Source organism: Bombus vosnesenskii, unplaced genomic scaffold (assembly GCF_011952255.1).
Source record: "Bombus vosnesenskii isolate JDL3184/JDL3185 unplaced genomic scaffold, Bvos_JDL3184-5_v1.1 scf7180000013379, whole genome shotgun sequence".
Taxonomy (NCBI): domain Eukaryota; kingdom Metazoa; phylum Arthropoda; class Insecta; order Hymenoptera; family Apidae; genus Bombus; species Bombus vosnesenskii.
Window position 1 is genome coordinate 945,124 of NW_022883009.1, and position 17,504 is coordinate 962,627.

The 17,504-nt window shown below is 41.0% G+C and overlaps 2 protein-coding genes across 3 annotated transcripts in view; one reads left to right on the top strand and one right to left on the bottom strand.

The window, feature by feature from the left end:
- LOC117237534 (stress-activated protein kinase JNK) overlaps nucleotides 1-12,170 on the bottom strand; it is a 38,046-nt gene extending 25,876 nt beyond the window's left edge. Inside the window, exon 1 of one of the 2 annotated variants that reach the window (XM_033501592.1) lies at nucleotides 11,849-12,008. In XM_033501592.1, the coding sequence (XP_033357483.1) occupies nucleotides 11,849-12,008 (160 nt within the window). Of the gene's footprint in view, nucleotides 1-11,848 lie in introns of both variants that reach the window. The other variant, XM_033501593.1, reaches the window with a different exon arrangement.
- Nucleotides 1,843-3,738, top strand: LOC117237537. Its single transcript, XM_033501597.1, has 2 exons — nucleotides 1,843-2,608; nucleotides 3,084-3,738. The coding sequence occupies exons 1-2, from the start codon at nucleotides 2,594-2,596 to the stop codon at nucleotides 3,366-3,368; spliced, it is 300 nt and encodes a 99-aa protein (XP_033357488.1). The 5' UTR covers nucleotides 1,843-2,593; the 3' UTR covers nucleotides 3,369-3,738.
- Nucleotides 12,171-17,504: the final 5,334 nt, after the last annotated feature.

A 17,504-nucleotide genomic window follows, 5' to 3' on the forward strand; every position in this document is an offset into this window, starting at 1 on the left:
ACAGAACGCGTAAAATCGCGCAGCCAGTTGCGATTCGTCTTTCGATGACCACGTGCAGGCTATTACAGAAACATATCCACCTTGATACCCTATGCTCTACCACTATTTATAATGGGACGATGCGACCAAAGACGAGATATTAATTATCGGGATAGCGATTTATCGTTAACGCCGCGACGAACTACGGCCGGACCAGATAATGTCCCTCATTTGTCACCCCGGGCTCCGACCTGATGATGATCGCTATCCTCGAATAACGAGCGTTTTGCGCTTTTCAAGCATTCTCCGGTCTCTCCTCTTTATCCCTGTCTTTGTAAACCATCATGGAAATACGAAGAGTCGAGCTGTCCCTATTCGACTTCCCAACGTAATCGCCCCAGCTGCAATTCAATTTCGTTTCTTATTTATAATTAGCCCCAGACCCTTTAGGTGAAAAAATAAAATATATATTTGTTATTCCTATTTTCCCCTTTAAGAAACGAGAGACGAAAGAGAGAAACGAGAACAATGAAAGATACGAACTGGCAGAAAGATCGAAAAATAGGGATGTACGGTAGAGGTAGTCGATAAGCGAGCGGATTCGAAGAAGGAAGAAATGCAGGAAGTAGATGGAGATGGAAAGAGGGAGGGAAGGAGGGAGGGAAAAGTGGCAAAAGAGGAGTGAAAGAGAAAGCTCCCAGCATTGTACCAATTCACGACGTTAATGCGGAGAGTGTTCTAAAGAAGGGCGAAACAATGGTGGCACTCCACCGGCTCTGATTCTCCTTTTCTACGACGCTTCGAGCAACGCTCGACGTTTCACGTTTGACGTCCGTGCATGCACCATTGCCACCACACGTGCACAGTTACGCGAGCTTAACGCTTTTATAGAATGTAGAACCTTAGTTGGGCATCGTTACGCGACCAAATCCCCGATTAAAGTACTTCCTACATTTGCACGTAACCAGATCAAAGTATAGTAAGCTGATGTTCTACAAGATATAATTTAACACGAAGACTACAGGAGATGTTTTTATTCGATAAAAATATAAAATAGTGTGCACTGCATAAATTGTTCATATATCACCAGTAATATATATTTGTGCAACTATATGTTATAGTAATACAGCATTAGAGTCAAACAGAGGAAAAACTACGATAACTTTCAGAATGGGCTAATAACTAGGAAATGTCTGATAAGTAGCTTGCCGGATTTTCAAAATTGTTATATCGCAAATGTAAAAAACTTCAGACGGTTTTCTTTTAACTAACGAGCAGAGAAAATTGAATTTCTCTCGAAGCATTAACGTAATCGAGCTAAGCCTGCGAAATATCTTTCCGCATTTTCTTGGAGCTGGCGCACGCAATGTGCTAGACGCGCTACTTAAACGTCATCGTTTCCGTCCTCTCGACGTTCATATTGCTCACTTCGCAGTGCGGTGCATCGCTTCATCGTCGCCGTCATCGTCGTGGTCGTTTCTCCGAGAATAACGAGTCAACGAGGCCTGACGAGAACGACCTTCTTGCCTTTGAGAGACTTTTAGCTTACGATTTTACAGCTTCGTGAAATCGTGCCTCGATTTCCTCGTTAAACGTTGCGAAATTTCGCTCGTTTAACGTAACGTTACTGCGTCGCCAACGAAACGACGATAAAACGTAATCGATGAACGTAACAGCGTGCATGAAGATTCGTCGAGAACATCGATTATCAGTGTAACGAAGGCATTTTTACCCAATTGAACCTCCCAATAAATAAGGATTTAACTCGACGTTATCTCCTACGGATGCTACGTTTGTCTAATTCGCTTCTTAAGTAATCGATATAAAGGCGATGAAACATTTTAAAGGTCATTTCTTTTATATCAAGGAAAGAAACAAAATTCTTTAATTTTCTAGTTCTTGAATTTTTAAGCCTCATTAACGAGTCAGTATCACGACAGTAACGAGCCCTTCGATTTGTTCTCATTCGTCAATAGTGCTCGAGCGACTGTCAAGAGGGACTATTTAGGCTTCGTGGCCGCAAACGAGGACCAATTGGATACAAGGACGGAATAGCTAAACCATCGTCGTGAAAATTATTACGAGCGACGAGGTTGCGCGTAACGTGCCCAAATGGAATTTCAATAGGGGAACTACTCCCACTCTTTGCTAGGAATCTTTATTTTGACCTCCACAAGGTCGATCGTTCCATAGATTGAAGAGACATTGGCCCTTTGAAACTTTCTCCACGACCAAACTTCCATCTTGTATAGATCAGCGCATAGCGATATCAATGTTATTCGATGAAACACTCGTAGTCAAAAAATTACGAAGATGTTCGATCGGCCGAACGTCGAACGTTTCGGTTTGGACAATGGCCAAGGACGTGTTGCTTAATCTCGCGTCAGCAACGAAATCCGGCGAGGTTGCTCGTTCTCAATGCAGCCCCGTGACCGACAACGCCAAGAGGTTAATAATTATGCGCGATTACGCGAGGTAAACATCGGGAATCGATGCACGTAACGTCGACGCGACGTCCCGATCGAATAGGTATAAAAGGGGGCTACCATGATGTTTCGAGCATCAATCGATTTTCAACCAAGCTTGTCCAAGCATCTCCTCAACAATCTACAAAATGAAGTGCATCGCAGTGAGTAAACTTCTAACCCATTTACCGTCGGCGATCCGATTCACAATAACTGTTCTAACTAACGATATTTTAGCCTAAACTTTGTATCGTTTATCGAAACTTTGCCATAAAAATTAGCTTAGAAGTTAAAATTCGAGTTTACAAAAGCATATAATCGGTTTTAGTCCTCGTATAGTTAATTTTTCCTAGAAATGAAACAACGCATACAAAAATAGAGAATCGTTAAATAAAAATATTATGCCAAGAGATTGACGATTTAAGTGAATTTGTATTCCCTAGTTAACAGATTAAGGCTACGATTATGATTACAGTGAATGTGTATTCTGACAAATGAAACGTTCCAAGACCAAAATGCATATCTATCGACAGAAAGACAGTTCGTGAAAACACGCATCTAATCATAATCCAGCGTTAATACACATCCGAAAACAGAGGCAAACGAATGACGATATTAATGACTTTCTCACAATTCTAGGCTATCGTTTTGCTCGCTCTGGTCGGCGTAGCTTTAGCGAAACCCTTGGAAACGGAATCCATCGAACCGGTGAAGGCCGAATCAGTGGCAGCGGAAGCTGAAACCGCGGTTCGGGATAAGAGAGGACTCCTGTTGGGCGCAGCTTACACCGCACCCGTCGCTTACAGTGCAGCCTATACCGCCCCGGTCGCCTACACGGCTGCTGCCTACAACTATCCTTACGCCGCGTACACCGGCTACCCTTACTACGCCGCTGCCTACTCTGCGCCCTACTACGTTGTCTAACCATCTAACCGAACCACCTACCTACATTTCGGACCTAATCACGACGACTGCACCGATCTCGACAGCTCTGCCAAGAGCTCTCCAGACTTGATCGAGATGCATGAACGATCACGTCGAAGGGTGCCTCGCATCGCACAACACCCTAACCAAGACTCATCAACTTAGACAATATCGGCTCAAACTGAAACACAAGTGCTGAAGCAAACATAATAGAGCATAACATTCTCTGTTACTGTGAACACGCGTTGATATGACTACAAGATGCTGGCATCCTTCTACGCTTTACTAACAAGCTAAATATGCATAATTGTACGTGTACATGCATTGCGCTGTATATAAAATATGTAATAAAGTAGCAAAGCATAAAAAAGTTCTCCACGTATTTTAGCCGAGACTCAACTCCAATTCCGAATAAATTCAGAATCAACTGCGCAACAATTAGTAGGCTGTATGTAGACACTGATGTTGACGCAATTTTTTATTTTTATGAACGTAACTACTAAATTTCTGGATAACTCGCTTGACCTGGATAAATAATTAATTTGTTAGAAGGTAAACATAAGAGACAAACAAAGTATGGAAAAATATAGCGTACCAAATATTCTCAGGCTTCTGGCCATTCCAGATAACCTAGTGACTCAACGTGTAAGCGCGCCTATATATTTTACTCGCCAATTCTGCACGAGCGGTGTCGCTTTCAGTCGAATAAAGGTGAGAAGTAACTGAGAATAAAATTGGTTTCTTTTATCAGCGCTGTTTCAACCATACGTACATAGGTACTAGAAAATATGAACACATTGCTGACATTTATTTGCTCGGCATCAAATAAATAATTCACAAGAGTGCGCGGCGATGGAAACGGTAGATTCTTTTCTTGGCTATCCACAATAACATCCATCGAAAATATATATGTCGGAGTCAGGTTGGCATTTTGAGGCGTTCAACGAACCTTTACTTACTTTACCGTAGCGGAATAGCGGCAATAAGATGGTCGACATGATGGTGACAACGAATTCAGGTTCGATAACGAGTCCACGGTCCACGGTCCACGGGATGACGAGTACAAACGTAATGCACGACTCGGGTAACTTTCTCGATAACTCACTCAACAATTCCTCCAACGACTAACTAACTAACTCGTGATCCAAGTAAAACTGCCCTTATATATTCCTGTCCCCACTTCTCGGGTCAATCTTTGTTTTTAAGGAGAGTCATATAATCATTCCATACCTCTGTCAGGTACACGTCTCTCCTTTGACCGTGGCTACGTCTAGTGACCTGCTATGTCACCCTGAACCCGAACCCATCGTCACAAAGCCAGATTAGAATATTAGAATTATTTCTTATTTTTATTACTTAAGTGTAGCTATAGTAAAAGTCTGGACTAGGGTATTGGGGTTTTCCCAACATTTCGGACGCGAAATCCCGATGTTCTTTTATCTCCGACATATATATATATACACATATATGTATAAGCACAGGAACACGTTACAAAAATTTGTTCTCCTCTAAACATCCTTTTCTTACCTTGATCGATTTGATATAAAACAAATAGTTACGCACAATTAACGACGCTAAACAAGAAGGAAAGATTTTCTATCGCACAAAGACATTGCGATTTCTCTTTGCTACGTTTGTGAGTTTTCTCGACGACGAACGATGCGTTTAATTTCCTTCGAATACCGATTAGGAGTGAAACGAAAATCAAACGGTATAACGAAGGGTCGGAAGGGGTCCTGTTAGTGCAAGTTGGCAAACAAAAGCCGGTAGTTAACGCAATTGTCCCCAGGGATCCTTCGACCGAAGCCGATTAAGCTCTGACCGATCTTTGATGCCAAGTAACTAATGGAATCCAATCCAGCGTCCACTCGCAGTTACTCCCTTCTTGCTTTCGTTCTTCCCTCTGTTTCGGCACGGTGCCAATTTCTCCCTTTACCACGACAATCCGTTCCTTTCATTTCACTTGCTAAATCCTCCTAATTTGAGTGAGTTTATAATTCTAAACTACCGCCTTTCAACGTTCAAAACTAACATTTTACGCAAGCGCCGAGTGTCGGGTCTGAAAGGTGTAGGTACCAGCAGCTCTTTCGTTAACTGCGCGATTAGATATAACGCATATCGCGCGTGCAACTATTATCCAATCAGAGTACAAGCGTTGCGCATTTCCGTGCTACACGTGTCCCTGCCGATAGACAATGAATATTCACTGACCGAAATATCAAACGCGTGGCAAATTCATCGACAGGGACACGCGACTCTACTATCGGCACCAGCCATCATTTTTTATACTTCTCCCGAACTCAACATGAAAATCTTAATGAAATTAACAAATCACCTTTGAACCAACGTCCGAGCAAACAGCTAACTGCCGTAAATCTTGTTTCAGAACAAAATCTACGCTAGTGTTCAAAAGTATCCGAGCAGTCACTTGTTTTGAACAAGAGGATACTTATGAACTGTAGCGCATATGTATATCGCGAAGCTTTTCAGCAATTACGTTTCATGTTGCCTGTCCGACTGAAACGAGGCAAGAGGCACGATTATTCGCGCAGAAAGAGATTCGAGGGTTCGATGAAAAGAGATTGCTACCGGAGACTTTGTGGGAGCGCGCAACATAGGAGACGCATCCATTAATTAGAAAACAAGCTATGCATCGAGCAAATACACCAGCCAACCCCATTTGATTCAGCCTAAGTGCGGGCTAATTATCGCATTTGTGTATAGGAAGCAAACACACAGTCTCTTGCTACAGTGATCTCTCCTGATTACATAGAACCAACGCGAAACATCGAGTCATAGTTCTATCAACGATTCATGCACGCGGACCTATGGAACAACACGACAAACTTATTCGCTGATTTTCCAAGTAGCCGATAGTAACTTTCATCGTGAATATCGATAGCGTTATTAATCCATTGGCCCTTTATGCGAATCTAGTGATCTTCAAAGTGGTTAGATTCTTTTGTCGTTTGGCACTCGACGTTCTACGCAACACATACATTTGGAAAATCTCGCTTTATCGAAATCGGGAGAAGCGTAGAATGATACGTAGCAAAAGCTTCAAAGAAAAGGGATAATAGGATGAAGGAGATAACAAATGACGATTAAATAAATAAAAATTTAGATAAATAAAAGACGATTTACATTATATACATAGACTTTACCTATTTTACCTAAAAACTAAACGAAATTTATCAGTTTATTATTTAGCTAAATGCAAAAGCATTATTCTATCCGTTGAGAGTGCCTTCTATTACAAAATTAATTAACAATATTCTGTAACAATAAGATGGAAAAACTGCTCTGCGTCAAAGTACAAGATTGAATTTTAAAATGTTGAAACATAGGTGATTTAAATAACTATGGATGTGCGAGTACCCGAAATTATGAGCCTGGATCGGGTCGGCAATGCTTTTTGGATTCAGATCGGTATCTTGAAAGTTTGTCGATACATAAACATATTCAGGAACCCGATTTGCGACTCAGGACATCAGTTATCTTGTACTCGAACTAAATTTGAGGCCGACTTGTACCTAAAGTAAAGCTTTTCTTGTACATGCTTTAACTAAGTTTCGATGCAAGAAAACAGAAAAATTATATTTTGAATCAAGCATCGGATCCCGGAATAACGGGTACTCGAATACGATTTATTTAAAATAGCCATACCTTAGGAAGCTATCTTACGGTATATCAGGAACATGTGCATTAGGTGGTTAATTTCTGGTGCATTAGAACGAGAACCACGATACATTAAGCGAACATTCATTACGCGTAAAATGCTTCCGCCGTATTTGTATTTCCCTCGGATTTTATTTACCTTTAAGCTACATAATTTACTATTGTTTATATATTTATATATCTTCATTTATTTTATATATTTTTATATATTATATATATTATATTATAAATATTTTGTTCGCCTGCTACGTGTCTCTAGCACACTTTTCTGTGAAACGCCAGATCGATGAGTTTCAATTTGAACACAGCTTCTATACGTTGAGTATAACAACGCAGCTCGTTTCGTCAACTATTCTTTTCATTTTTACCTTTGATTGTATGTCAGTTTGCACATAAAAAAAATATACAGTCCGATAGTTGAGAATGTACGAGCGCAGAACAGAAACGTACCGATCTCGATTATAAACGATCTTTATGAGCAACAATATATGTTACTTCGCGTTATACAGTGCGGGCTGAATTCGGCGGGTCAGGACGGTCACTAGCAGTGCAAATAATTAGTTGGATCGCAATAATCCTAAGGAACTACAGATTGTTTTATTACAAATGAAACAAAGCATTTCGATTTTACCGTTAGTGCCTCAATCGTTATAAAATATCTTCAGGTCGAGACGTTCCTTATGGTTATTGCTCCATCAGATAAAAAGGGGAAACGTGGGTTTTCCCATTGGGATTGTCACCCGCAAGCGACCAGTGACCGAACTTCACTGGATTCTCATCAGCAAATCAGTCATCATCTCTAGACTGGTTCAACGACTACAGATCAGTCAACATCTCGGCACTGGTCTATATGTACTTTAGATCAGTCATCTGGTTAACTTATATTTATACGGACCGAGCGTAACCATTTTGGCTACAAGTTGTTTGAATAAAGCGTAAATTGTAACCTGTTACCTCAGGGTTATAATCAATTCAACCACCTTTATTATCCTAAACGAAATAGGGGATCGATCACTTGGTGGTGTCGATTACATAATCGTAATGGGAATTTACGGCTCCCGTTGGCGCGATTCCTCGCAATCGCGTCTCTCCGCGAACTGTCGAATATACTATATAGCTAAACTATAGTTTACTATAACTAAAATTTTCCATTTTTCACTCTTGAAAGCGCATCGTAGATTCAGAAAATAATTAAAAAACACATCTTTGCAACAGCACGTTACGGTTCTTTTCTAAATTTATTCCTTCCGTTCTCGTGCTTCCGATTTATTACATTTCAGAAATTATTTTCTCAAAAATAACATTCAGCGTACCTCAACATATACAACTAAATACATATGTACATTATCTACTACGCAAAAAGTATTTAGTAAGCGTATAAGAAACACGAAAATGTTTCACGCCAAAGGGACCACGATCAAGCATACACATAATTCGTTACCTTCGAAACGTAGAGATAGCATCGAAGGTGATACGTATCGATCGAAGGTAATTGTGCGACAGTTGCGAGTTCAAGATCTCGGTAGAAAGAAATCCACTACGATTACGTACCTGGAACAGAAAGAGCACGTTCGATTAGAGAAACTGGTTAATCTACAAGAACTGTTCATGACGACGATAGAACACGTATTTGCTTGCGTACACAGATTGTTTCGTATCGATACCTCAAGTTTTAACTCTATAAAGTCAAAAGGCCAAAAGACATATCATAAAATGTTTTCAAATGACGCATGACACGATACCGCGTGTCGCTGCACGAATAGCTAGCTCGATTAGCTGAATCGGATTTTAAAAGAAAAATATCACAGGCATAAAGCGGATAAAGAAAAATTGCGAAGATAAAATATTGTCGAAAGCACAGGATAGAATGAAGAGAACGAGCGATCGAAGAGGGTGTGCGAGAGCAACTTGCGAAATTTGAGCGTCGAACGAGAGGAAGAAGGGGGTCCTAGAACGATTCCGCCATAAATCAAACGACCCTCTTCAATTTCGCGGAGTTAGTGCACCATTCTTCCCTCGAGTTCAAGTATTTCCCGCTTTTTTCACAGGGCGGCCTTGATCGCAGGGGGTTCCTAAGTTGGTACGCTGTAAACTCGACGGTGGATCGATATAGGTGACTATCCCGAGCCACCAGGCAGCCGAATTCTACGTACCCCGCGCCTTTTCGATTCGCGCGGGCGCGCTAGATTTCATTTACCGCCGATTACGCAGAGATATCCGTGCCAAGCATTATCTCGACAAATGACGAGGCAAATCAGAAAGCGTAGACGTAGGAGAACAACGATCGACAGGACGCAACACCAACTTTCTTATACAATAATTTATTTAACGTACTTACGAGAAATTTTATTCGATTAACGATGGAATCGCGTAGATTTCCTGATACGTGTACGTAGTTCGGAAGGTCACAAATATAACAAATATCGTTTTTTTTTTTTTTTTTTTTGGAAATATTTTTAAGAGCTTTGTAGTAGCTGTATATATACTTTCTCGATCCATATCAAAATATCTGTGCGATTCTATCATCGATGAAATATCGATTTCGTCGCATAAATCGGGTACTCTTATTCCCATCGATTTACATATCTATTACATATTTACGTGTGTCGAGGCACTAATCCGTTTATAATACACGCGACGTCCGTTCACTTGCCTTTCGTCTTTTCATTGACCGATTTAGCACGAATTAATCCTTCCGATAGCATAACGTGGTTAACGGCGAAAAAATATATCGAAAAAAAATTTATCTTTAGTAAAAGGTATGCTATTCATCTCCTTGGTATACGAGCAACTTTCGTTCTCATTCGTTATCAATGCACGATGACCAGTGGCACGCAATCTCACGATATCGATTCTACGTTCTGCGAATTCGAGCTCAGCTTTATTTTCACAGGTCGTTGGAACGATCAATTTCATGGCGACAAACATTTAACGCACCATCCAAATAATCCAATTTTCTGCTAAATCGAAATCATTTCGCGAAATGAAAGGCAGGATAACCTGAAAAGTATAACACGTATGTATCTTATTATAATCGTGATGCTCGGATCTATTGTACGATAACGATAACGATGATGATGATGATAACGATAACGAGAGCGATAGCGTGATATATTTCAAAGAAAAGCTTTCTTGTACGTGGTAGATCAATTACAAGGGATTCGCAAATTGACGAAAACACGAAAACGGTATAAAAGGTAAATTTGCGAATATACAAATAACGCGGGAAATGGATTCCAGAAAAATGTCGCATTTCTCGAACAGTTCTGACTAGTATGGCTCCAGCAACGTGAACAACAATTTCTAAGCAACATGTTTGCAGAGACAAACGAACATAACGGAAACGACCTGTGTTAGAAGCTTTTGTATACGATACGTCTGCACGTAATTTACAAAAGGCATGAGTTGCGTGACGGCGCGCATCGAAGCTCGTTCTAGTATTACGGGCTATTAAGTTCGAGTTATCGCCAACTTATCGCTCAAACTATGCGGCCGCCTTGCCAAATTCTCTTTCGACGTCTTTGTTTTTCTCCCTTTGTTTCTTCGTGCTTCTTTTGGTATGTTACGAACTTGTGCGAACTCTTGCCAGCTTAAGGCTCGATTCACACTGTCGGTCCTCAAATTATAATTATCTCATGGTTTCCAATATAAGTTTACGCTATGAGAAACGCTCCAATCTCAGACCAATCTCGTCCCGGCAACGATCCTTGAAAAGAACATTTTATTGTTGAACATGACGCGTTGTTACGACATTGCTATAACTTGGTGTAATTGCTAACAAAAATTTGGATCTCTTACGCTATTTGTTGAATGACCTTTTTTTCATGCAACGCGTTTTAGCCACATATTCGACGAATGTTTATCTGATAAAATATTCTTTCCACGGTACAACTACGAATAACAAACCAACGACAAACAGTAAACAAAAGGAACAATTAATTACAAAGACTGGACACGACCGTCTCGGACGAGTTTACTATAGTCGCTAGAAAATCAATATCCAAGTTTGTATATGTGCTAGTATTATTTGAGGGAGGCGACCGCATTACCACCCCCACCCCCTCGCCTACAACGGTTTCTTTCAACACATGGCGTTTCCGAACGATTTGTGTTAAAACAAACGTCTTACTCGTGTTCGACAGAATCAACTTCTCGCAAGTCTCACTATTTAAATAGCTGAACTGTGTAATTACTAAGAATTCGCCAAGCATAAGAAAACTATGAAATAATCGTTGCCGATATCTACGATTCTTTGTTACAATTTTACGCCAGTCTTTCTCAAAGTATTAAAAGTCTTCTGCGCTTATTAAAACGTGGTTACCCAAGTAACAAGAGCCAATGAACGTTCAGTCGTAACATTTTTAGTAATAAAAAAAATAAATGTTTACAAACGAATCTTACGACCTAAAAGCCGGCTGATTATCACAGCCAAAACGTAATATATATCGCAAAATAGTAAAACCGTAAAAACAGTTTTTGAATCTACTAAGGCTACTGTGCAGTTAGTAAATTATTGTAAAGGAGGTTCCTGGTCTCTTTCCTGAACGCAACATGTAGGTGTATCGATAAAAGGGACCAGTAGAGACGTAACCCCTTGAAGCAATATGCGAGCACATAAAGTTTGAAAAATTCACGTCTATATATCTATTTACGATCAAAGAGGAAACCGGGAACGGAGCAGGATTATCTGGATAATATGGGCTCGGTTCTTCGTAGTCAATTTCACGGCCGATTCAACTTTTGATCGATCTGCCAGACATAACTAAAATACCCCGAATTTCTCGTAGCAGAACACATCCTACCTTGTAAATATCGATCCTCGTTCCTTCCGTAGGAGTGCCACTTGCATCGAGTCAAAGGTAGCTGGTGCAAGGGGAGAAAACGTTGGAGAGTATGATGGTAACGTTGCCCAGTAACGATCTCGACATCGATAGCAGCAGAAGAGTCACGTGAATCGAACATTCAGTCACGAAGACGCAAGGTAGGAAGATGTAAGGCTGGGCGGTTGAAACTCACGAGTTTGTTCTCTGTTATTCGTTGTTCGTTGTCGAAAGCGACACGTGGTAAGTCGGAGCACACGTCTCCAAGGCTCGAACAGATATTAACCGTATCGCGGAGAAATTTTATTTATCGAAAACGAAACCGGCAAGCACGCGCAATAATTCAATCATTCACTGAATCACTCGTATCACGTATGATGTGCACAGTCCCCTTGATTATGTTCGGTAGCCTAATCGAAGTTCAAAAAAGCAGACCACCCAACTCGAAGCAGTGATAACTTTTAAAATCTCTACACTTTGAGGACAGCAACACCAGGCGTCAAGTTTACACTAAAATCAACATGGATGTTGGCGAATAGACTTCACTTGCGGCATTCGGAGCCGTTGCAACGAAAAGCACGACTTTCACACGAAACGGCAAATCCGTGTTATTCTAATTTTCGAAACATCGAAAGGTTGAATGGAATTAGATTTCTCAAACAGAAAGGGAAACAGAAAAACATGAAAATAGAGGACAGGTACGACGGCAGAGAAGAGGGGAGCAAGAAATATGGGGGAAACAAAGAACGAAGAATAAGAGAAAGAAAGGGGTGCAATAGTGAGAGCGAGGAAGGAAGAAAGAGCAAAAAGGAAAATGGAGGAGAGGCAAAGCGAAGCGAGAGAAAGGAAGAGTACAAGCGGGTGGATGAAAACGATGCGATCCGTAAAAAGTCCAAGAGAAACAAACGAAAAGACGCAGCGCGTGTCAAGTGCCACGCACGACTGATCAGCCCGTGGGAAGTTCGGGGCTGGGGCTGACGCCTGCGCGATCTCATCTTCTCCCACTCGTCGCTCCCTTATTTCTTTCCTTCTCTTTCATACGCTCGAATATACTTGTCGCGGTCGGCGCAACCCCACCATCGCGGCCATCCAACCCTCCAACCGGTGGACTATCTCGGGACGATTCGCGATATTCTCTTGTCGCGACCCGCCGGTCACAGTGCTCCCTTGAACCGGCGCGACACGACGCATTAGCACCGCGTTTACTATTTTCTTTCCTTTCTTCTTCCACCTTTCCGATCGCGCGTCGCGTCGTCTTCCAAATATTTTTTCCGTCCTGGTTCAATCGAATCCACACATTTTATTTTCCTACGCCTCTCTTTTTCTTGGCCACCTTTCCTGTAGTTACATTTCAAGCCAGTAATTCGTTAGGACGAAACCAACGACAAGGTACTGGAATGTATAATGGCTGGCGAAAGTATCCGAATATGTGCGTACTTGTAAAAACCTTTTACAAGTATAGCATATGTATTATAGGAAACATTTTGGAATTTCATTAGTAACGAAATTCGACTATCATGATTATATAGTAAAAAGGTAGGTAAAGTAATAGAACGCGACGTGGATCTAACAAGTTTCGATCGTTATCATGCTCGAGACGATAGCATGAGACTTAATTCGAAACTGCATTCCTGTAGACTTACGCGTTGATAAAAATGCCCGAGTAAGTCATGCGCGTATTGCAGAAATATTTTCTGAAAACCGACGCTGTGCTATCTATAAAAATTACGCGGAGATTAATCGTTCAAGTAGAACGAGATTCTTGTGTACGTACCTAGAAAGGAAGTACGCATAAGGAAGTACGTTATCGTTGTAGGAATACGTCCAGCACATACGACGGTCGATAAAAAGTACAAAGATAGAAGGGAAAAGACCGTATCGACGCGCGGCGAAAAATCGATTCGCGAACGTAGATTGTAGACGTATCTTGGGCCGCACGTTTCACTTTCACACTTTACTTCTCTCTGTCGAAATCCGCTTAGCGGCCCAACAAATACATATATGTATGCGTATCGTGCCGCATCCAGAGCTCAGAGCACGCGATAAAAGGTGGTGGTGTATAAAAGAGCAAACACATTTACGGAAATGCGGTCGAGACACGTGCCAGATGTCACACTCTTTCTGAATTAATCTCGTTCCCTTTAATCTCGGCGAAAGAGTAATACTCAACAGCTGTACATTAATTAAAGTTAATACAACGCAGGCACCGGAACGTTTGAAAATCGCATAGACTGCATCAGTGACCATTCATCCGTTTCATCCTTCTCCTGTCGCAAATTCCACAATTCGATCTCGAAGTGATAGAAGATAGAAGGTCGCTTTTGTTACGAACTTCTTAATTTGTACGACCGAAAAGGAATGAAGAAGAAAAGTGGTAGATTCTCGATTTACGGCAATGGAAAATATCAGCGAGCAAAAGGTATCGTAATGAAAGGGATGAATCAAAAAAAGAGAGGGCGAGAATGTGTCTCTAAATGTCCGCGTCGATGCGTGGTCGGTCAGCCACCTTTCTGTTCCTAAAATAACCCTTTTGAAATAAGTTTCACCCTCTTGCGTGAAAGGGGCCAAAGTACGTCACTCGCTGTCGGATATGACGCTGAGACGTCAGTTGGTAACCAACTATTCGCCACGATCACTCTGAACTATAAAAGTACCTAAGCGTTACGACGCATATTTCGAACAGTAGAAACGCTGGAATCGGAAAAAAAGATTCTCCGATTACAAATTCATTTTTGTTGTACGTTTCCGGTTCACTTTCCACGGGAATCGGCTAAAATAGGTTAAAAACGTGCTCTTGCAGGAAAGACGTCGAACGACCGCTATTCGTTCACAAGAGTACCGAATCAAATGAGATTTCTTTTCTCGGAGAGGAAACTCACTTCCCTGTTGTTACCGGTTCGCTCTTACTTAACCGAGGCTCCGTCTATTTTTGGTTCTCTCAATGAAACGATTTTTCGCTTACGATAAAAGATCGATTCGTCACGACAAAGAAAATCGTAATTCTATTTCGATCCGTGTTCATAAATATTAGGATGCTTGCGAAAAGAGCCCAATCTAAGACCTCGATAATCTTTAAAAAACTATTAAAGTTATTAACAACTACTATCTAATTTCAAATCTCTGACTACAAAGAACTCGTATGTCTAGAAAACAAAATTCTCGATCATGATAACGCATAGCAAAATTATTTTGGCCAACACTTTTGGCGGAACGATCACACGCCTGTCGAATTAGGAGTTTCAGCTCCCGTCAGGCTGGAAATTATCCTCGACAGCAGTGACAATGATGTTTGCCGTAACGTACCTTCAACCAGTTCCTAGCAGGTACGCGGAAATATTTATCATGCAACTGACGCTCACGAATTTTGCGACACTCTACCTGTACAAAAAATTAATAAAGAAGGAATAGATAAATTATAATTTCAATTTACGCAGGATGTATCTGTATCCGTATTGCGTATTATTTATATCTGTAGAATACACCGATAAAGTTTAACTGGGAAAACCTGAAATGATCTATATACATTCGCAAACACCAGCTGCCGAGAGCGACTGTATTCCCAAATATCGTCGTTTCCACGCAGACCTTACTTATTACTGTGACTGTATACCATGGTTAACGATTCCTAACGTTCTTATGCGCTTATTCTCCGAGACACAGACATAGGGAATACCGATGCATCATTTTCATCTATAGAGTTGATGATTATCCTATCCGTCGATTATCCTATGACTTTGAAAACGTCTCCAGATGACGGATGACGAGCTGTTCGCATTGGTTTGATCGGAGTAACGTCAGAAATATGAAAGAAACCATAAACCCTCGTTTCCCTGTGAAACGTGGATTCTGTTCTCGAGTTAGCTGCATGTCTATCTTGTAACTATACTAGAGTCATATCGCGTTACTCGCGATTCTTTTTGTTATGTTATCGTGTGCTTTGTTAACTGATAAACACACCTTCAGCGTCGTCCCAATCGCAATCCTTAGCATGATATTCTTTCCGCGTAATACTCGGTACTCGTTCGTAGTTAATTGTAATCGGTACATGGTCAAAGACGTATACACGATGGGATCACACTGACGCAAATATATTTGTTAACATGGAATGTATACATCTTCGTTTAAGCGTGAATTTAATTCGAGAGGAAAGAATGGTGGAAGAAAAGAAGTCGCTAACAAGAAACAAGGGAAAGAAGAAAGACGAGGGAATTGTCAGCTCGAGAAAGCAAGGCGAGGGTAGGAGTCAAAATCGATAAAGCAAGATGGCGGCATATAGTACTGCAGAGTACCGCAGCCTAGCTACCACGAGATTATCCTCTGTTACTACTCCTACCAACCTACCCACTTACCCACCTACCTACCTACCCATCAACCTACCTACCTACCTGCCTACCTACCTACCTACCTTTCTACCTATCTACTTAGGCTATCTGGTCACAGGTAGGTATGTGCTAGCAGTTTCAACGCAATCAGGAAACCATACTTAGGTACCACACTTAAGCGTAGGAATTCGTTCAAATCCGTACGAGGGATTTAAGGTTCTAAGGTGTCTGACTTTTTAATTTATGAAACAGATTGTGCAATCAAAATTGCATAAATCGTTGTTATAGTTGTAGCGCCACCATTAGATAGATCGCGCGACATTCACTAACTATGCTACTGTTGCTACGTATCCGACACCAGTGATCGAGTCGTAGTAGCGATCAGACCTTACACCTTCGCGTTACGTTGCACGAGTAGTGGTAGGTAACCAAACGTTAAACGAATGTAGAAGTTTTAGAATAGTTTTTACATTCCTGGAAAAGAATAAATATACGAACAAGAATCTCTAGTTGTTGATACATGCCTCTCAATTTTATGATGGTAACGATTCACCATTAACTTCCCACTTGTTACTTTCAGATCAAAGATCTGTGTCAAAATATCTATAGCTTCCAGCTTAAAAGAAAGGAATCAGAATCCGACAGAAGGAAGAAGGCCGCGCAGTCGTGCTTAGTTCTCAATGAGATTCACCGGCATCTTTTGCACAAGCTCGCTAATCGACTCGTTAGTTATTTTTTTCTTCTTCCTATTCAATTCCTTCTATTTTCTACCCTTTTCATAGTTCATCCACAATCATTCTGCGCGTTAAATTTCTCCATTGGTTATTTTTCTTCGGCATTTCCTTGTTTTTTTCGGTAGAATTTGAAGCAACGACCGCTTCAAAGGATTTTGCATTGTCTCGCGTTACTTTTCATTCCAGGGCATATTTACCTCGTTATTAGCAGCAGTATGTTAACGAAACCAAGTATATTCGGAAAAGAGGCTTCATGTACCATAAAAGTATATTGTACTACTTGCTTTCGTTATCGAACTAAATGGGGAGAAGTTATCAACGCTGATATTTTCCATTTCTCTAACTTCCACTTCCGTCCTTATCTTTCGACGAGCATAATAACTATGATAATGCATCGCATTCCAAACATTTTTGGCGAAAAACGAAGCGGGAAAATCCGCGAAAGGAGAAGAATATGACTGATTTAATGCATCGTTCGATCGAGCTAAAGCAAAGCTCGAAAGTCGGTGACTCTTCCCGATGAAAATAACCGTAACTTCTTGCTAGACGAATGCGTTCGGTCACGCGATAGAATCCGAGTAT